This window comes from Aquarana catesbeiana, linkage group LG01 (assembly GCF_042186555.1).
Source record: "Aquarana catesbeiana isolate 2022-GZ linkage group LG01, ASM4218655v1, whole genome shotgun sequence".
Taxonomy (NCBI): Eukaryota; Metazoa; Chordata; class Amphibia; order Anura; family Ranidae; genus Aquarana; species Aquarana catesbeiana.
The window spans coordinates 351891013-351909559 of NC_133324.1; the positions used below are offsets into that span (position 1 = coordinate 351891013).

General features: G+C 40.4%; 1 protein-coding gene across 1 annotated transcript in view; it reads left to right on the plus strand.

The window, feature by feature from the left end:
- SLC7A8 (solute carrier family 7 member 8) overlaps window positions 1–18547 on the plus strand; it is a 76463-nt gene that overhangs the window by 16738 nt on the left and 41178 nt on the right. The window contains exons 3-4 of the mRNA XM_073632702.1: window positions 8894–9098; window positions 9195–9346. Of these exons, the coding sequence (XP_073488803.1) occupies window positions 8894–9098; window positions 9195–9346 (357 nt within the window). The remainder of the gene's footprint in view (window positions 1–8893; window positions 9099–9194; window positions 9347–18547) is intronic.

The window sequence follows — 18547 nt, forward strand, 5'->3', positions numbered from 1 at the left end:
TTGTTAGTACATAGCTGTTGTCCAACATTTTCACATGGGACAAACACAAAAAAATGTTCTCTTACAATACCAGATTGTACGATTTTCGTTTAACCAGTTCAGTTTTTGTCCGAAAATACAATACAAATACACTACAACACATTACATCACTTCCAAATTTTTATTCTGTCATACGAGAATTTTCGTACTTTAGTAACCTATTCGTTTTTGATATGCAGATTAGCATCTAAAAAAAAACAAAACAATTTGTCCGATAATCTCTTCGTGTGTACTAGGCTTTAGACTAATCTGATTTCTAATTGGTCAGTTAACCGCTTGCCGACCGCCGCACACACATATACGTCAGCAGAATGGCTCGTACAGGCACATGGGCGTACCTGTGCGCCCCTTTGAATTTGCCGCAGGAGCGTGCACGCGGGTCCCGCAAACTCTATGTTTGCCAGCGTCCCGCGATCGTGAGATGGAGAGGCAGAACGGGGAGATGCCTATGTAAACAAGGCTTTTCCCTATTCTGTCTAGTGACATGACAGGGATCTACTGCTCTCTATCATCGGGAGCAGTGATCGCTGTCATGTCAGTGGTAGCCCATCCCCCCCACAGTTAGAATCAGTCAGACACACTTAACCCCTTGACCACCCCCTAGTGTTTAACGCCTTCCCTGCCAGTGTCATTTATTCAGTAATCAGTGGCTATTTTGCACTGATCGCTGTATAAATGACAATGGTCCCAAAATAGTGTCAAAAGTGTCCGATGCGTCCGCCATAATGTCGCAGTCCTGATAAAAATCGCAGATCATCGCCATTACTAGTAAAAGAAAATTAATAATAAAAATGCCATAAATCTATCCCCTATTTTGTTGACATTATAACTTTTGCGCAAACCAATCAATATACGCTTATTCCGATTTTTTTATTTTACCAAAAATATGTAGAATACATATCGGCCTAAACTGAGGAAAATATGTGTTTTTGTATATATTTTTGGGGGGATATTTATTATAGCAAAAAGTAAAAAAATATTGCTTTTTTTTTCAAAATTCAAAATTTTGTTTATAGAGCAAAAAATAAAAACTGCAGAGGTGATCAAATACCACCAAAAGAAAACTCTATTTGTGGGGGGAAAAAAGGATGTCAATTTTGTTTGGGTACAATGTCGCACGACTGCGAAATTGTCAGTTAAAGCGACGCAGTGCCGAATTCACAAAAAATGCTATGGTCAGGAAGGGGGTAAATCCTTCCGGGGCTGAAGTGGTTAAAGATACTCTAATAATTTGTTTTATGAAGCTGGATGTATATAAAGAATTCTGCCAATTGTGGTATAAAGCTAAAAGATTGTAGTGATCTTATAATTAAGATGAAATTATATTGATTGGTCAGCCGCAGTCAATATTACCCCTGAAGCATCACTCCTATTACCTGTGTACTATTCAAGGTTTTTTCTCATTGTTTGCACACTGCTTGTATTATCTGTATACCTAATCATTGCACTACACATTTCATGAATATTAATGTGCTGCAGTTGTGTGTTCTGAACACATTGCTTTTTATTTTGTAAAGCATATGAGCTATTTTAAGTCACGATCATGCACGCATTCACAGTCATAGTACAGTGAATATTGTCATTGCTCTGTGCAACTTTTTGCAGTTTTGAGTTGCAGAAAATGATCTGGTGCATATTGCCCACATTCTAATGCCCCGTACACACGGTTGGATTTTCCGATGGAATATGCGTGATAGGACCTTGTTGTCGGAAATTCCGACCGTGTGTAGGCTCCATCACACATTTTTCATCGGATTTTCCGACACACAAAGTTTGAGAGCAGGATATAAAATTTTCCGACAACAAAATCCGTTGTCGGAAATTCCGATCGTGTGTACACAAATCTGACGGACAAAGTGCCACGCATCCTCAGAATAAATAAAGAGATGAAAGCTATTGGCCACTGCCTCGTTTATAGTCCCGACGTATGTGTTTTACGTCACCGCGTTCAGAACGATCGGATTTTCCGACAACTTTGTGTGACCGTGTGTATGCAAGACAAGTTTGAGCCAACATCCATCGGAAAAAATCCTAGGATTTTGTTGTCGGAATGTCCGAACAAAGTCCGACCGTGTGTACGGGGCATAACTGTAATAATCGCAAATGATGGTAAACAGGCATATTAAATGAATGATCACGCAGTCAAAAGTCAAAAGTTAATGCACATTGCATGATCTTCTTGGGTCTGATAACATTATAATTGACCTAATTACATACAGGAGACTTTCAGCCATCACCCTATCCAGGTATAATATACTTTATTGATAGATATAGACAGACCAAAGGTTGACAAAATGCAATGTCAAGCAAGTCTTGAATACAACCCCTTAATACTAGGGGCAAAGTCACCAGCTGTAAATGCTGAGTGAGGCTAATCCTTTCCATGGAACACTTCTGGTACTATAAGTGTGGGTGGTGGTGGAATACTAGTCCCAATACTTCTGAGAATGCGAGCTATGCTAGCAGTGTAAGGGTTACCTATTTTATTGCAGATCAGTGTATTTTATTAAACTGTTATCAGATGTGATAATCTTTTAGTTGTTATTGCATTTCATCAGTAATCAAAAAAAAAAAACATTCCCTGGGAGGAATGTAATAGCACAATGTACCTTAAGTCCCTTGCAATAAGAAATGCCCCTGTTCACTTCATGCTACAGAAAAAAAACACACCCTACAAGAAAAAAGCAGCTTGTCCTAATGTTCTTTCTCCAAAACTCAAATATTAACATGGTAACTGGTGATGGTGCCCTGAATATAGATGAAAAAGCTGTGTGCGTCCTTTAAAAGGCAATGAAATCACTTCTAAATTGAAAACAATAGGTAAAGGTGTTGACGCTCACAATGTGGGATAATGATCAGACACGTGTATTTGATGTGTGAATATTTTACACATAGTGTGTGAAGAAAATGAGGATATTAATATTAATAAAAATGCAGAGAAAATTGAGTACTGTCCGGACAGTACTCAATTTTCTCAATTTTCTCAATTTTCTCTGTCACAATTGCACTAATACGGCTACAACAAATCAAATAAAAATGCAAAAACTTAAAGTTCAGTGCGACAATACCCAACACTAAAAATATATAAAAAATATATAAAAGTGCTTCTAGATAGATGTCTTCAAGTGGCTTCACCATGAGTGCTCATGAGGTAGATGGCAACTCAGCAGAGGTGTTCTTTTACAGAAGGTCAAAATGCACGCTTGGAAAACCAGATTGGTTCCTGGGCCTGCACCCCTCCACTCTAATGATCCCTCAGGATAAGGCTGGAGATGTAGGGATAAACTCCACCAGAGACACAAAGAAGGACTTTATAGTGTAGTATGTTTTAAAAGTAGGTAGATAAAAATTGCACTCAATGTATTAGTGCCTAACCTGACGCTAGGTGTCTACAGCATGTGCAGATAGAGCCTGTTAAACTGGCGCTGGAGTACGATACACGCCTCGCTCTCGATGATGGGCCTGGGAGGATTGTCACATCGGGGACCCGGAAATGACGAATCACCCGCTCCAACATACGTTTCACCATGCTTGGCATTTTCAGGAAGGAGGGATCATTAGAGTGGAAGGGTGCAAGCCCTGATATTTTGACACACGATGTGTAAAATATTCATCACTTGCTTATTATTTGCATTTTTGCATAAGAGATACGGATGTATTTTTTGACACACCATGTGTAAAATACTTTTCACTTGTTTACTATTTGCGTAATCGCACAAGAGATACGCATGTCTGATCTCTGAGTTTTCAAAACTCAAATATGCATACATGTATGCATAGTGCATGCTATAATACATGCATGGGGTGATCTATTAGGCATTAAGCCAGACTAGCACATTTATACATTTCAATCCATTCATATTAAGAATGTTTGGACATCTAACTCCAGCCAAAATTGTTTTTACCTGGTTTAAATGGGGTTAGTTAGTATTTATGTCAGGTTTGTATTGCTGTATGCAACCTCATTAGAAAGATTTTTTTTTATATCTTGCGCTACTGAGCCCTGTCGACAGGACAAGAAATGAAGGAAAATCTAAACCTATATCTAAAATGATAAAATTTGGTTTTAGTAAGTCATCCACATCTAAGCATAGCACCCATGAAATGTGGTGACCAGGCCAATTTTTGTTATTGTTGATGTGTGCTCATACACCAGCTGACTGATTGCACTAGAGGTATCTACTAGACAGGCAGCTTTAGGGCTTGTGTCGATAGCACCAGTTTGAGATGGTTGTGAGATTGTTTAAAATTAATTGACAGGTGCAGTTGACCTCCACATTAACTGCATTTGACCTGCTTTAAGTAAGTTTTTTTCAATAGACTTGCATGGAAATCCAAAACCCACTAGAAAGGAACAAAAGCCCATCAACACAAGCCCCTAGTGTGTAGCTTTCCGATCTGCAAGGTTTGCCTTGACCAAAAAGTTTTAAAATATCTGTACCACAGTGGTAGCCTGAGAAATCTTAATCCTAAGTGTAAATTAAGACTAGAGTATATCAGTCTGTTCAGCTATCCATACTTTTGTCTTTCTGATTGGATGTCAGTCTATATGTCTCGTTGGACTTCATGTGGCATGGAATTTTATAGGAAATGTGTTGCACTTACCTAAAATTTATGCCACGCTTTTTGATTCACAGATGTTGACTGCCTACTTATCAGCTGAAAAAAAATAAGGGATAACTCCATCTTTTTTGCCTATTTTACCATTTAATCTTTAGCTTTATGAGGTGCATTTTGAAATGAGGGTGAGGGCATTTCAATGGCTTGCTTTGCATGGCATGTGCTTAAAGCTTAATCCTGTCCTCAGGTGAAAAGGTTCAGTCTCATGATATCCAGAGCCGTGAGGCAGTTAATTCTGATCACAAGACTGTCTGGGTTTAGATCCTATAACACGCTGAACCTGTAATAGGATTCAGTACTCTCTCCCAGCACTGAGAAATCCTTTTCATTATTCTTGAACTTTTTCCTGTCAGGTTGTTTCAGTGCCAAGATAACTTCGGTATAGCATTTGGAAAATCTTGTCTAGCAATTCACAAATTATATTTGTAGAGTCATGACATAGTGACTTTTGATGGTCATGCTAAGCAGCGGTCAGACAAAGGGTATTTTATTTGTCCAGTTGTTCATTGCAAACAGACAGCTAAGAAAAAGGTACATTTTTCTTTTACCCTGCCATAGATTTCCATAGGCAAGGAATCACAAAGACAATTCATAAACAGGAACAACACTAGATGGTCCAAACAGATCCAGCCCAGCTCACCGGTGGGCTGCCATGGCTGACTTCCTTTGAAAATGCTAGTTGAATGGCTGTTATGCTGACTCTCTGGCTTCAGTACTTTCTGAGTCACTGAACTGAGACAATTATTCGGATCAGGAAAATCTCAGTAAAGCCAAAAGACCTTTTATGCATACTATTTCTAGGTCAGTGATCCAAGTAAGTGGGTCAGGATACCAGTCAGAAAACTAGCATTTGCCGATTTACATATCAGCAAGAGTATCTTCCTTGTTTCACTCATGAAGGTTGTTTGAAAGCAAGTTAGCTACATATGAAGCAATCAGTGTTGAATGAATCAGTGTAGCAATCTGCTATTCGGTAAAGCTACTGTTGCCAAATCAGCTCTTTTGGCACCTTTCATTAGAGTGAATTAAATCTTTGTCAGCAGTAATTGGCACAGAGTTGGGAGAGCTTGATGCTGTTCTGTGCCTGGACACTGCGGATCTTTACTTTATCTGGATAGTGATAGCCTTGGCAGGGACATTTTTTTATCTCATTAGTGAACTGCTGTATCTTCATTTCTAGATGACAGATTTCCTTTAGGCGACACAGTCATGGGCTCTGGATGCAGAAAATGATTTAGCCCCAATATTGTTGGGGCAACATTCAGTCTGCTTTCAAACTTCTTTTCTGGTGGGCCCACACAATGAATAGGAACATTCCGCCATGATACACCACCGTAGATCACACACGTGTGCATTGGAGCCATTCAAGTCCTTAACCTACATGAGCCACATTGAACTAGGAGGTAGTTGGCAGAGGATAAACATATCTGCAGTCACCAATGTGAATGGAGCTTTGAGATAGCAAGACTTGTTGTTCAACACAACCGACTATGCAGAAATCACACTGTCCTTGGTGCGTGAATGATCAAACTGTGGGACTGGTTTTGAAAGTAAATTTGTCATTTTTTCGGTCAGTTTTTCTATCATGAATAGCCTGGCACTTCTAAATTATGAAAGCTTTTGATAAACTAGCGTAAAAATTGTTTTGTACAGTATTATTATTGACAATACCTGTAATTGCATTTAATTGACAAAATTCACAAAATATTTAGCGGAGGATGCAACGAGACAATGTATTAAATCTCCCTTCTGTTTCTTGGCCTGCAAAGCACATTTTTAAATTGAGGACCATACTATTCTCCAAGCACAACACTGCTTGTGTTCTGGCATGTATAGCAAGACCCTAAAACCTTAGTCAATTGTGTGATTGTGTTGAAGGATCGTCAGCTTCAAGCTTTGAAAAAGATTTACACCTTTGACTCCTGACTCCATGCATGGAATGCATTTAACTGGAATTCTCAGTTTATATTTATGGGCTTAGTCAATAAAACAGAACAAGGAGCATGGAGCAAAAGGCAGTGCCCAGAGCAACTGACCAGAATCTATCTTGTAAAAGTATTGTTTCAGTAAAGATGTGGATTTTTGATTTTTACAGTTTGTCCTTCATTTTTTATTTAATCAGATGAAGCAGTTCTTCAGTCTTAACAAAAAAAATAAATAAAAGTTAGCAGCTACAAAAATGAAAGTCAGCAGTGCCGCCCTCACCTGTGTCGTTTCTTTGCCAGTGTTTTTGGGTTCTTGGCACCAGCATTTTAATAAGGGAAGCCAGCTTTGGCTCCTTGTGGCTTCACAGCCACCTTCCCACTGCACATGTGCGAGTTGCTCTGCACTTTGGAAATTGACCCACAGCTTTTTTGGACCTGTGACATGTCCCAGAAGGTTGTGGGCAAGAAGAGGAGGGGGGAAAACTCTCACTCCAATCGCCTAGGAATGGAAGTGGGAGCGGGTACCTGCTAAACCTAAGTACCCATTCCCCCCCCCAAAAAAAATCCTCCAAAAGTGGGAGAGGAGGGGGGAAGGAGGTAATAAAGTGGAACTCCCTTTTAGGGTGAAGTTTTGCTTTAAAGCGGAGTTCCACACAAAAACAGAACTTCCGCTTTTCGGAACCCTCCCCCCCTCCGGTGTCACATTTGGCACCTTTCAGGGGGGAGGGGGGTGCAGATACCTGTCTAAGACAGGTATTTGCACCCACTTCCGGCATAGACTCCCATGGGAGTCTACGCCTCTTTCCGTCCCCACCGCGCTGTCTCCTGGGAAAACAAAGCACCCAGGAGAGAGCGGGGACCACTTGGGACGCGCAACGCGACTCGCGCATGCGCAGTAGGGAACCGGGAAGTGAAGCCGCAACACTTCACTTCCTGAACCCCTCACCTAGGATGGCGGCGGCAGCTGCCGAGAACTGAGCGGGTTCTCGGCATCGCCTGCCGACTTCGCTGGACCCTGGGACAGGTAAGTGGCCATGTATTAAAAGTCAGCAGCTGCAGTATTTTTTTTTTTTTTTGGCAGTGTGGGTGGACCCCCGCTTTAAGTTGTGAACAGCTGCTCCAATTTAATAACTGAGCAATACATTTTAGACAAAGATTAGAATGACAAATAGAAATGTTAAGACATTGAACAAGTTATGGTTGTATGCAGTCTGCTCTCCTGCTACTGTTTACTGCATTATTTAGTTCAACTTTTGAAATAAAAAACATTCTGGCATAAATATAGTGATTAGCTTGTGTACAGCCAACGTCTTCACTTATGCTTTCTTATTATAGTCCTGCTTTGCTTAATTGTAAATCAAGTCTGGTCAACAGAGGCCTCCTGGCTTTAAAGTACAATTAAGGGCACAACTTTTTTTTTGTTTTGAATGGAGTGGAGAAGGATTACAACACCTATTTGGTTTTGATTGGTGTCTGTGTCCCCATTACGGAAATTCTCTCTATTTGTTCTGTGTACCATTATCATTCAAAAGTGAATGTAAAAGCAAATCTTCCTGGGGAACGCTAGTGGTGACCTGGGGCGGGGGGCGTTAGGAGGGGATTCACTTCAATTTTCAGGGATTTCCTCTCACTTACTGGCTATGGGACAGGTGGTGAAAGTAAATCTCCCCAGTGGGACATAGATGGCCTTTCTGTCTATAGTTCTGCTTTTAATCGAGTATAGTCAACACAGGCCTATTGGCCCTTACAATATATCAAGTTTAGTTTAGTTAACACAGATCTACTGGCCTTATTCAAAGATTGAGCCTAGTCAACACAGAGATACTGCACCTACTCCACACTAAAGCCAGCCATAGATGCTTTGAATCTTGGTTGATTCAGCAGGGACCGGCCAAGATTTGAACCATGTATGGGCATCCATGGGAGGGATTCCCCCATCAACACTGACTGTGTTGACAGGGGAATCAAGCGATTTTATTTTCTTCCACCCATGGTGGAAGGATAGAAAATATATGGCCAGCTTAAGACTGGCAGTCCAAGTGGCATTCTGCCATTGAACACCAATGAAAGGAGGACACTCTTCCTGCTGACCATCAATGTAAGGGGGCACTCTTCTCACTGACCACCAATGTAAGGGGCATTTTTCCCACTGATGAACTAGTTTTAGCACGAGTTTCAGGAAAGAAAACCGCAACCACACATTATGTCTTAAACTGCTTTCTGAAATATAACCATGTGTTACTCATTTATTTGTATCTGAGCTGTACTTGATACAACAATCAACACATGAATTGTTTCTTCTTTTGCAGGTAATATCATTGGCTCTGGTATATTTGTTTCACCTAAGGGAGTACTGGAAAATGCTGGTTCAGTGGGAATGGCCCTTATTGTCTGGATTGTTACAGGCATTATCACGGCAGTAGGAGCTCTGTGTTATGCAGAGCTTGGAGTCACCATTCCAAAGTCTGGAGGAGACTATTCTTATGTTAAAGACATCTTTGGAGGACTTGCAGGGTAGGTGTTGAATCTGATAACAAGGGGGAACCTAAACATTACATTGTACTGAGATGGTGCTGGTGGATATATCACAGTTTGTCTATTTCATTTCAGGTTCCTCCGGCTTTGGATTGCTGTGTTAGTGATTTATCCCACAAATCAAGCAGTCATTGCGCTGACATTTTCCAACTATGTACTACAACCTCTTTTCCCAACATGTTTTGCCCCCGAGTCTGGACTTCGCCTCCTAGCAGCTGTCTGTTTGTGTGAGTAACATATATTGTATTACCAATTTTAAGTGGTATGTCATTCAAAGATATTTTATCCTTGTGTGATATTTACTGAACCTTATCTGTATTTCTGGAGAATATACAGTATATACTGCATTGCATACATTACTTAATGTAAAACAGTCATGTGAATCAGCCCTTCATCGATAAAGCATTCATACAAATTGTAACAGAAGGATGTTGATGCACTGATATGTTGTAGATTGTGTAATGAAACCAGAGTAATCAGGGAAATCCCATTAAGCATGGGAAGATTGTCCATATTCTGCAGAAGTGTGGAATAAACTCAGAACCTCGGCACTGCAAGCCAGCCTTGTTAAAGCATAACTTACCTATCTCAATCAACATGAACTATTTATAATCCCTATGCTGCTAGCATTAGTAAATAGATTGGAAACTATGTTTTGTTTTTTTTTACTTTTTTTTTTTTTTTACATTTCATCAGTTGCTTCCTGGTTTTTGGCCTAGACCAAAATCATGTCATACATCACAGTAGTCTTTATTTATGTTTTCATTCATCTGAAGGAGGGGTGGAGGGGCTTTCTCAGCTAAAGCCAGCCATAGAGGGAGCAAATTAAATTTCCTGCAGCTATGAGTTGCAGGAAAGAAATTTGCTTGATTCTTCCATCAACACAGACGGTGTTGACAGGGGAATACCTCTCATGGAGCTATTGTGTTCTCACACAGTGATTATTGCTAGCAGCTATAACAGCCGCTAGCAATAATCGCATGTGAAATCTGGCAGGCTGGTTATACCTAAGTTGATCGATCGATCAACTTGGGTACATTCAGCCTGCCCATACATGGTTCTCGGCCAGTTGCATGGGCGGGTTAAGCATGCTTGAGCTAAGGGCAAAGGGATTCCAGGAAGTAAATACTAAATGAATCATCTGCCCTTACTCAAGATGGCCACAGCTAGAAATGCTAGGGAGGTGTTTTTCAAAATGATTTCTAAACAAAATAAAGCATGGAGACATGGATGGATGGGTGAGTTTGCTTTGAATATTAAAAATGAATTAAATAGCATTTTCAGTAAAGCATGGAGACATGGATGGATGGGTGAGTTTGCTTTGAATATTAAAAATGAATTAAATAGCATTTTCAGTTTGTGGTGCTCAGAAACAGTTTAGGTCTGCTTTAACCACTGAGCTATACAGTATATAGTAGTAGGAAAGCTTTTTATAAAAATTTGGAGACTGCATAACTATCTCTTGCTTCATACCATAATGATGTTGCCATTACTTTAATTACTGTCAGAGGGTTCTCAGGAGTACTGTAAGCATACATTTGTTGCATTCTCATACTTCCAGGCAGTTATTTTGTTGCAGGTAGCTACCAGCTTAAAGCTTAGATTTCGCTAATTTATTTTTTTCTGTGTTGCTTGAAATCTTTCATCCTCTGCCCCTTGGATACCACTGCAGCTGTGATATTCCGGTGCTGCAGGGGTATCCGGGGGACAAAGAATGTAAGATTTTGAGTAACACAACAGCCACCAGCACAAGGGACACTTTTCATTCTTTGTAAGTACCATCCCTGGTGCTGATTTTAAAAAATCACTAAACTTAAGAATTCTTGTCATATGCAAGGTCACAATCGTCATAAGAAAATATATAAAGAATCTGTGTTTTAATGCTAAGTGAAAAAACACTTCCCACCGCTCCGGATTAGCTTAGGAGCGGTGATCCTGTCACTAGGCAGAACGGGGAAATGCTTGTTTACATCAGCATTTCCCCGTTATTCCTCTCCGTGAGACAATCGCGGGTATCCCCGCGGATATTGAGTTTGCGGGACCCGCGATCAAACTCACGGAGGTCGCGGCGGGTGCGAGCGCCCGCAAACCGCTTCTTGAAGGGCAACGTACAGGTACGTTAATATGCCTGTACGTGCCCTTCTGCTGACGTATATCGGCGTGAGAAGGTCGGCAAGAGGTTAAAGAAAAGACAGGGACTTTTCTTGCACGTTTCTTGCTTGTACAGCAGCCCATTGACAATAATCACCACAATCATTTACACTACTTTATTGAAATCAGTGGGAATCACCAGATTCCCATTGACTCCAATCAAGTAATGTATATGACAGTTGAGAGGCTGCATTTTACCATTTATTTGGCCGCAGCAGGTCCTTAAGAGATATATTTGAATTACACACAAAGCATATCAACCTCCGCATTACGTAATGGAAGGCATGTGTATGAGCAGCACTATCTTTTGAAAGAGAATGCTGCGTTTGGAAGAACTGCCACCTACATGGGCCCTAATGGTGCTTTGAAGCTTTTTTAGATACATTTTTGACATGTATTTCTTTGTATACTGCAGACTTCTACTTAGTAATTCCAAGGAAGGATATTGAAGTATGCATTCAGGTTTTTGTTGAGATGCTCAGCAGTACCAACGTGGTATATAAAATGTGGTGTTTCTGTACATTTTACAACATTATTACATTTATAATGGTGCACAGATATGTAAGTAATTCAAAGATACTGTACTTCAGGAGACCACAGCATATGCTTAACGGGTATTAAAAAGCAGACAAAGCACAATTTCCATATGTAAATGTATTAAAACTATATTGCCAGGAAGCTGATATACAGATGGAGTACAATTATATGTGTGCGCACTGCGCTAATGAAAAACACCTGTTTGTGCTGCCACTTAATATTCAATAAGCATGCAAATGAGGTGAAAGAAATGTCAATGTAAAAAAGAGACAAATAATTCCACAGTAGTGCACTAATTAATCTAGAAATCGCCTAAATATTAGCATTGTGAAATGATCAACATAAAACACCCATATATAAAAAAAAGTGTTCATATAGCATATCCAAAAAATATATGCTCCAACATAAGCAAATCAATATTGTAAATACAGTCCAACGTGAAATGATCAACATAAAACACCCATATATAAAAAAAAGTGTTCATATAGCATATCCAAAAAATATATGCTCCAACATATGCAAATCAATATTGTAAATACAGTCCAACTTAAATTGATGAAAAGATAGTGAAACAAAATCTTGTTGATCCACCAAAATCCTTGACCAAACTGTTGTGTGCCAATTCCACTCCCTTAAGAATAAAGCTCACCAGATGCTGTTGCCATTCACTCTTGTGTCTGGCAAATATCGCCTTATTAAATGTTATTGAAGAGCCACTTATACACGCCAATCTTCATTCAGACCAATAAGGACACTCTCCACATGTGGGGATAGAAATTGAGACAGAGTCTCCAATAGTGTAAAAACACCTTAAGGTAATCGGTTTATTAAAAGTAATGCACTTACATCATAAAAGATTCAGACCTTGTTAACCATGCCAGGTGACCCAGTGTTGCGATCTCCTCATAGCTTCCTTCGTACACATGGAGTCACCGTCTCAGTGTTGCCGTGTAGCCACGCCCTGATGTGTTTCGTCACAGGAAGTGGAGAGTCATCAGTGCCCTGATTACAATTAAGTGCCCACCAGTGCCAGCAATGATTGCCCACTACTTCCAGCGATCAGTGCCCACAATTGCCACCAATCTGTGCCCACAAGTGCCAGCAATCAGTGCCCACAAGTGCCAGCAATCAGTGGCCATTAGTGATGCCAGTCAGTGCTGGCTATCAGTGCTGCCCATCAATGTCCATCACTGCTATCCATCAATGCTCATCACTGCTGCCCATCAATGCTACCCATCAGTGCCGCCTATCTGTGCCCACCAGTGCCGCCTATCAGTGCCCACCAGTGCCGCCTATCTGTGCCAACAGTGCCGCCTATCTGTACCCGGTGCCCACCAGTACCACCCATCAGTGCTGCTTATCAGTGCCACATATCTGTGCCACCTATCAGTGCCCTTAAGTGTGGCATATCCGTGCCTCCTCATCAGTGCCCATAAGTTCCGCTTCATCAGTGTCCATAAGTGCCACCTCATCAGTGCCCATCAGTGCCACCTCATCAGCACCCATCAGTGCCGCCTCATCAGCGCCCATCAGTGAAGGGGAAAAATGACTTATTTACAAAATTTACTGACAGAAACTAAGAAAAATCTTTTTTTTTTCAATTTTTTTTTTTTTTAGGAAAAAATAAAAAACCCAGTGAGTGATTAAATACCACCAAAAAAAAAGCTCTATTTGTGTGAATAAAATTATAACAATTTCACATGGTTACAGTGTAGCCTGACCGCGCAATTGTCATTCAAAGTGTGACAGTGCTGAAAGCTGAAAAATGGCCTGGGCGGGAAGGGATGTAAGTGCCCTGTATTGAGGTAGTTAAACAGAGGCCAAGATGGCAGCTTCCTTGGCTGAAAACGATAAGAGGGTTTATTTCCACTTTAAGTTGGACTGTATTACCATATTGATTTGCATATGTTGGAGCATATATTTTTTGGATATGCTATATGGACAATTTTTATTATGTATGGGTGTTTTATGTTCAGCTCTGTGTATACAAAGGAGCATGGGGGAGCTCATGTCCATAATAGGGATGGTATTGACACAGCCCCGAATGATCCATAATGGCTCAAAAGTGATATGGTCCAGAAATATTTAGACAGAATAAAGGTGGATAAAGCACCTGGACCAAGACATTGTTTCTCATTTTTAGGGAATCGTTAATGACTGAAATGGTACCATTGGATTGGCGTAGAGCCAATGTGGTGCCCATATTTAAAAAAGGGATCAAAGTCTTTACCTTGCTATAGACCTGTTAGTTTAACTTCTATAGTCGGGAAGATATTGGAGAGTTTAATAAAAGATGACATAGACGAGTTCTTGCTGGAAAAAAATATTTTACGCAACAGATAGCATGGATTCATGAAAGACAGAAGTTGTCAAACAAACCTGATTTCTTTTTATGAGGAGGTAAGTAAAACCTTGGACAAAGGGGTGGCTGTGGACGTGGTATACTTGTATTTTGCAAAAAAAGCGTTTGACACAGTTCCCCACTTACGGCTAATGTGTAAGGTAAAGTCTACAGGCTTGGAAAGATCAGTTGGTAAATGGATAGAAAACTGGCTAAAAGACAGAATTCAGAGAGTAGTGGTTAATGATTCTTACTCTGATTGATCTAAGGTTATCAGTGGTGTACCCCAAGGTTCAGTGTTGGGACCCTTACTTTTTAAAAACTTTATAAATGATATAGGGTCTGGGATTAAAAGTACCATTTCAGTGTTTGCAGATGACACCAAGCTATGCAGTGAAATAACGTCAGTACAGGATGTCTCCAGCTTACAAGCCAACCTCAATGCACTGTTTAATTGGGCAACTATGTGGCAAATGAGGTTTAATGTTAATAAATATAAAGTTATGTAAAGTTATGCACTTGGGGGCTAAGAATATGCATGCATCATACATACTAGGGGGAGTACAGATGGGGGAATCCATAGTAGAGAAGGATCTGGGGGTTTTGGTAGATCATAAGCTTAATAATAGCATGCAATTTCAAGCTGCGGTTTCCAAAGCGAGCAAAGTCCTTTTTTGTATTAGGAGAGGTATGGACTCCAGAGAAAGAGATATAATTTTGCCCCTGTACAAATCATTAGTAAGACCTCATCTGGAATATGCAGTTCAGTTTTTGGCACCAGTTCTCAAAAAGGATATCAGGGAACAGGAGAAAGTGCAGAGAAGGGCAACCAAACTGATAAGCGGTATGGAGGAATTCCATTATGAGCAAAGATTAGAGGAACTGAATTTATTCTCTCTTGAGAAGAGGATATTAAGGGGGGGATATCAACATGTATAAATACATAAGGGGTCCATATAGTGAACTTGGTGTTGAGTTATTTACTTTAAGGTCCTCGCAGAGGACAAAGGGGCACTTTTTACATCTAGAGGAAAAAAGATTTCCTCTCCAAATACGGAAAGGTTTCTTCACAATAAGAGCTGTGAAAATGTGGAGTAGACTCCCTCCAGAGGTGCTTCTGGCCAGCTCAGTAGATTGCTTTAAAAGAGGCCTGGATTCTTTCATTAATGTACATAATATAACTGGGTACTAACATTTATAGGTAAAGTTGATCAAGGGAAAATCCGACTGCCTCTCGGTGGATCAGGAAGGAATTGTTTTCCCCTGCTGTAGCAAATTGGATCATGCTTTGCTGGGGTTTTTTTTGCCTTCCTCTGGATCAACTGTTCAACTGTGGGTGAAGGATTGTGTAAATGGGATTGTATGTTTTTTTTTGTTTTTTTGTTTTTTTTGGTTGAACTGGGTGGACTATTTAACTATGTAACTATGTTGATCATTTCACAATGCTAATATTTAGGAGATTTCTAGATTAATTAGTGCACTACAGTGGAATTATTTGTCTCTTTTTTTACATTGACATTTGTTTCACCACATTTGCAGATAGAGTACATTACTTTTATCTAAGCTGCTCCACCTTGCTTTTCTCAGTATAGCTGCCTACAGAGATTAGACAGCCATGAATGTTGAACTCTGATGTTGAACTTTTTTTTTTTTTTTTTTTTTTTTAACCAAAACTCAAAAAAAAAAAAAACTCTTTCTACAAAGTTGATGTAAGTTCCTATTAAGTGAAGGGATGGATTTTATACAAAGTTTGGTGCCAAAACCAGCATCACCCTGCTGTGACCACCTCTTTTACAAAGAATAGGTTCTAATCTGGTTTTCAACATCGTGGCAATGTGTAAATACATTTGTATGGGTTGTGTCTCTAATGATGATTGTAAAAAAGTATGGCCAAAAACTGTAAAAGGAAAAGGCTCTTTGCCTCTTCTGTCTATAGGCACAGGTCTATGGTACTCAAATGTACATCCATTCTCGTTTATACCTATAGAGGAGGGAGGAGGTGGGCTTGTTGTGCGAATCAGCTGTTCCTGGAGAAACAATTTTGATTGGTCAGAAAAATTAGATGGTGGACAGCCATGAATGTTGAACCCTGACGTTGAACATTTTTTAAAACAAAAGATGTTTTTTACAAAGTTGATGTAAGCTCCCATCAAGCGAAGGGATGAATTTCCATCACATAAACTTTGGTGCCAAAATCAACATTACCCTGCTTTGTTCACCTCTTTTAAAAAGAATAGTTTCTAAGACTAGGTTCACACTTGTGTGAGTGGTTGCGGGTAAAGGACAGTGGGTAAATTGCACCTGTTCCTGCACCCACAACTAAACTGCGCTGCTCCTTTGCAGATGCATTAGGGCTGCCATTCATTCTTAATGGCACCCCCACACATCTGAAACCCCAACAGGTTTTCAGTTAGGGGAAATCGCATGGTGCAAAAGTGATGATTTCCCTCTGGCTGCGTTTTAAAAATAGTGCAGGAACCTTTTTCCTGCATGAAACACAGACACAGCAGCCCATTCAAATGAAAACTGGCACATGGCTCATAGAGCTGCATAGATGTGAACCGGGCCTAACCTGGTTTTCAACATTGTGACAGTGCGCAAATACATTGATATGGGTTGTATTTCTAGTGATGATTGTAAAAAAAAAAGGTGTGGCCGATAACTGTTCAGGGAAAACACTCTTTGCCTCTTCTGTTACATAGTTAGTAAGGTTGAATAAAGACACCAGTCCATCCAGTTCAACCTGAGTGAGTGTGTGTCTACAACCCTGACCCTTGTCCCTAACCCTGTACATCGCACACTCACATCAGTCCCTACCCTCAATCCAAGGTCCCCATTCATATACTAGGGCCAATTTTGGACAGAAGCCAATTAACCTACCAGCATGTCTTTGGAGTGTGGGAGGAAACCGGAGTACCCGGAGGAAACCCACGCAGGCACAGGGAGAACATGCAAACTCCAGGCAGGTGGTGTCGTGGTTGGGATTCAAACCAGCGACCCTTTTTACTGCTAGGTGAGAGTGCTAACCACTGCACCACTGTGCTGCCCAGTGGTGTCTATAGGCACAGGCCTATGATACTCAAAGGAACATCCATACTAGTTTATACCTATGGAGGAGAGATGAGGTTGACGCATTGTGGGCATCTGCTTACTTTGGAGAAACAATTGTGATTGGTCAGAAAAATCCATCCCAGTTCATCAACATTACCTGAAGCAGGTTTGGCCATTTTTTTAAAGCCCAACTCCAGCTAAAACATATGTTTGAGTTGTAAAAGGCTAACCTCTGTCAGGTTTTCATTGCTGTCTGGGTCTCTCTTGGGGTGATTTTTTTCCTGTCTTGATAACTACAAAAATAATAAAAAGATTTAACCAACAGGTACAGAGATGGCAATAAATATCTGACAGAGGTCCTTACCCTTCCTGATTCTAAAGCCATCCATAGATGGAGCCATTTCCCCATCAACACAATCAGTGTTGATGGGAAAATCCCTCCTGTGGAGCTATTGTGTTCTCCCGGTGTGGGGAGCTGTCCCGGCCAGGAGAACACACAGTGATTATTGCTAGGTGCTATAGCCACTGGCAATAATCACATGAAAAAATCCACCAGGCTGGTTGTACCCAAGTTGATTGATCAATCAACTTGGGCACAATCAGCCTGCCAATGCAGCCTGCCCATGGTTCGAATCTCCACCAATCCCTGAGATTGGAACAGTCTATGGCCAGCTTAAGAAGATATTTTTGTACTGTCTGTGCCTGTGTTGGAAAGATTTTACTTGCTTCCTTCCCTAGTGATCTTACAGGAAGTATAGCTACACTGACAGCAGTAAAAACCTGACCAACATTATTACCCATCCTCATGCTATCTAAATGAAATGGTTTTGGCTGGAGTTTATTATTATTATTATTATTATTATTATACAGGATTTATATAGCACCAACAGTTTACGCAGCGCTTTACAACATTAGGGCAGACAGTACAAGTACAATACAATTCAATACAGGAGGAATAGAGGGCCCTGCTCGTTAGAGCTTACAATCTAGGAGTTGGACTTTAATGTCCATAGGCCCCTTTAGGGATTGTTCACACTAGCAGTTTTGGGCCATGTTAGACTGGCCAATGCAGTCCAAATTCAAGAACAGGGCAATTTTCCTCATGTCTTTTGGCTTCAGTTTACACTAAAACATTGTAATGATATGTGCTAAAAAAAAGTAGGCAATGTTACATTCTTGTGCAATGCACTACTGCCCATAAAAAAATGACTTATGTACTTTGGTGTGCACAGCCTATTTCATTAGGGTGTGCACCCCAGAGCACAAACACACATGCGTGTATATCAGCAGAACAGTGGACGGTGTCAGTAGAGCAGAGATTGGTGTCAGTAATTTTTATTTTTATTAT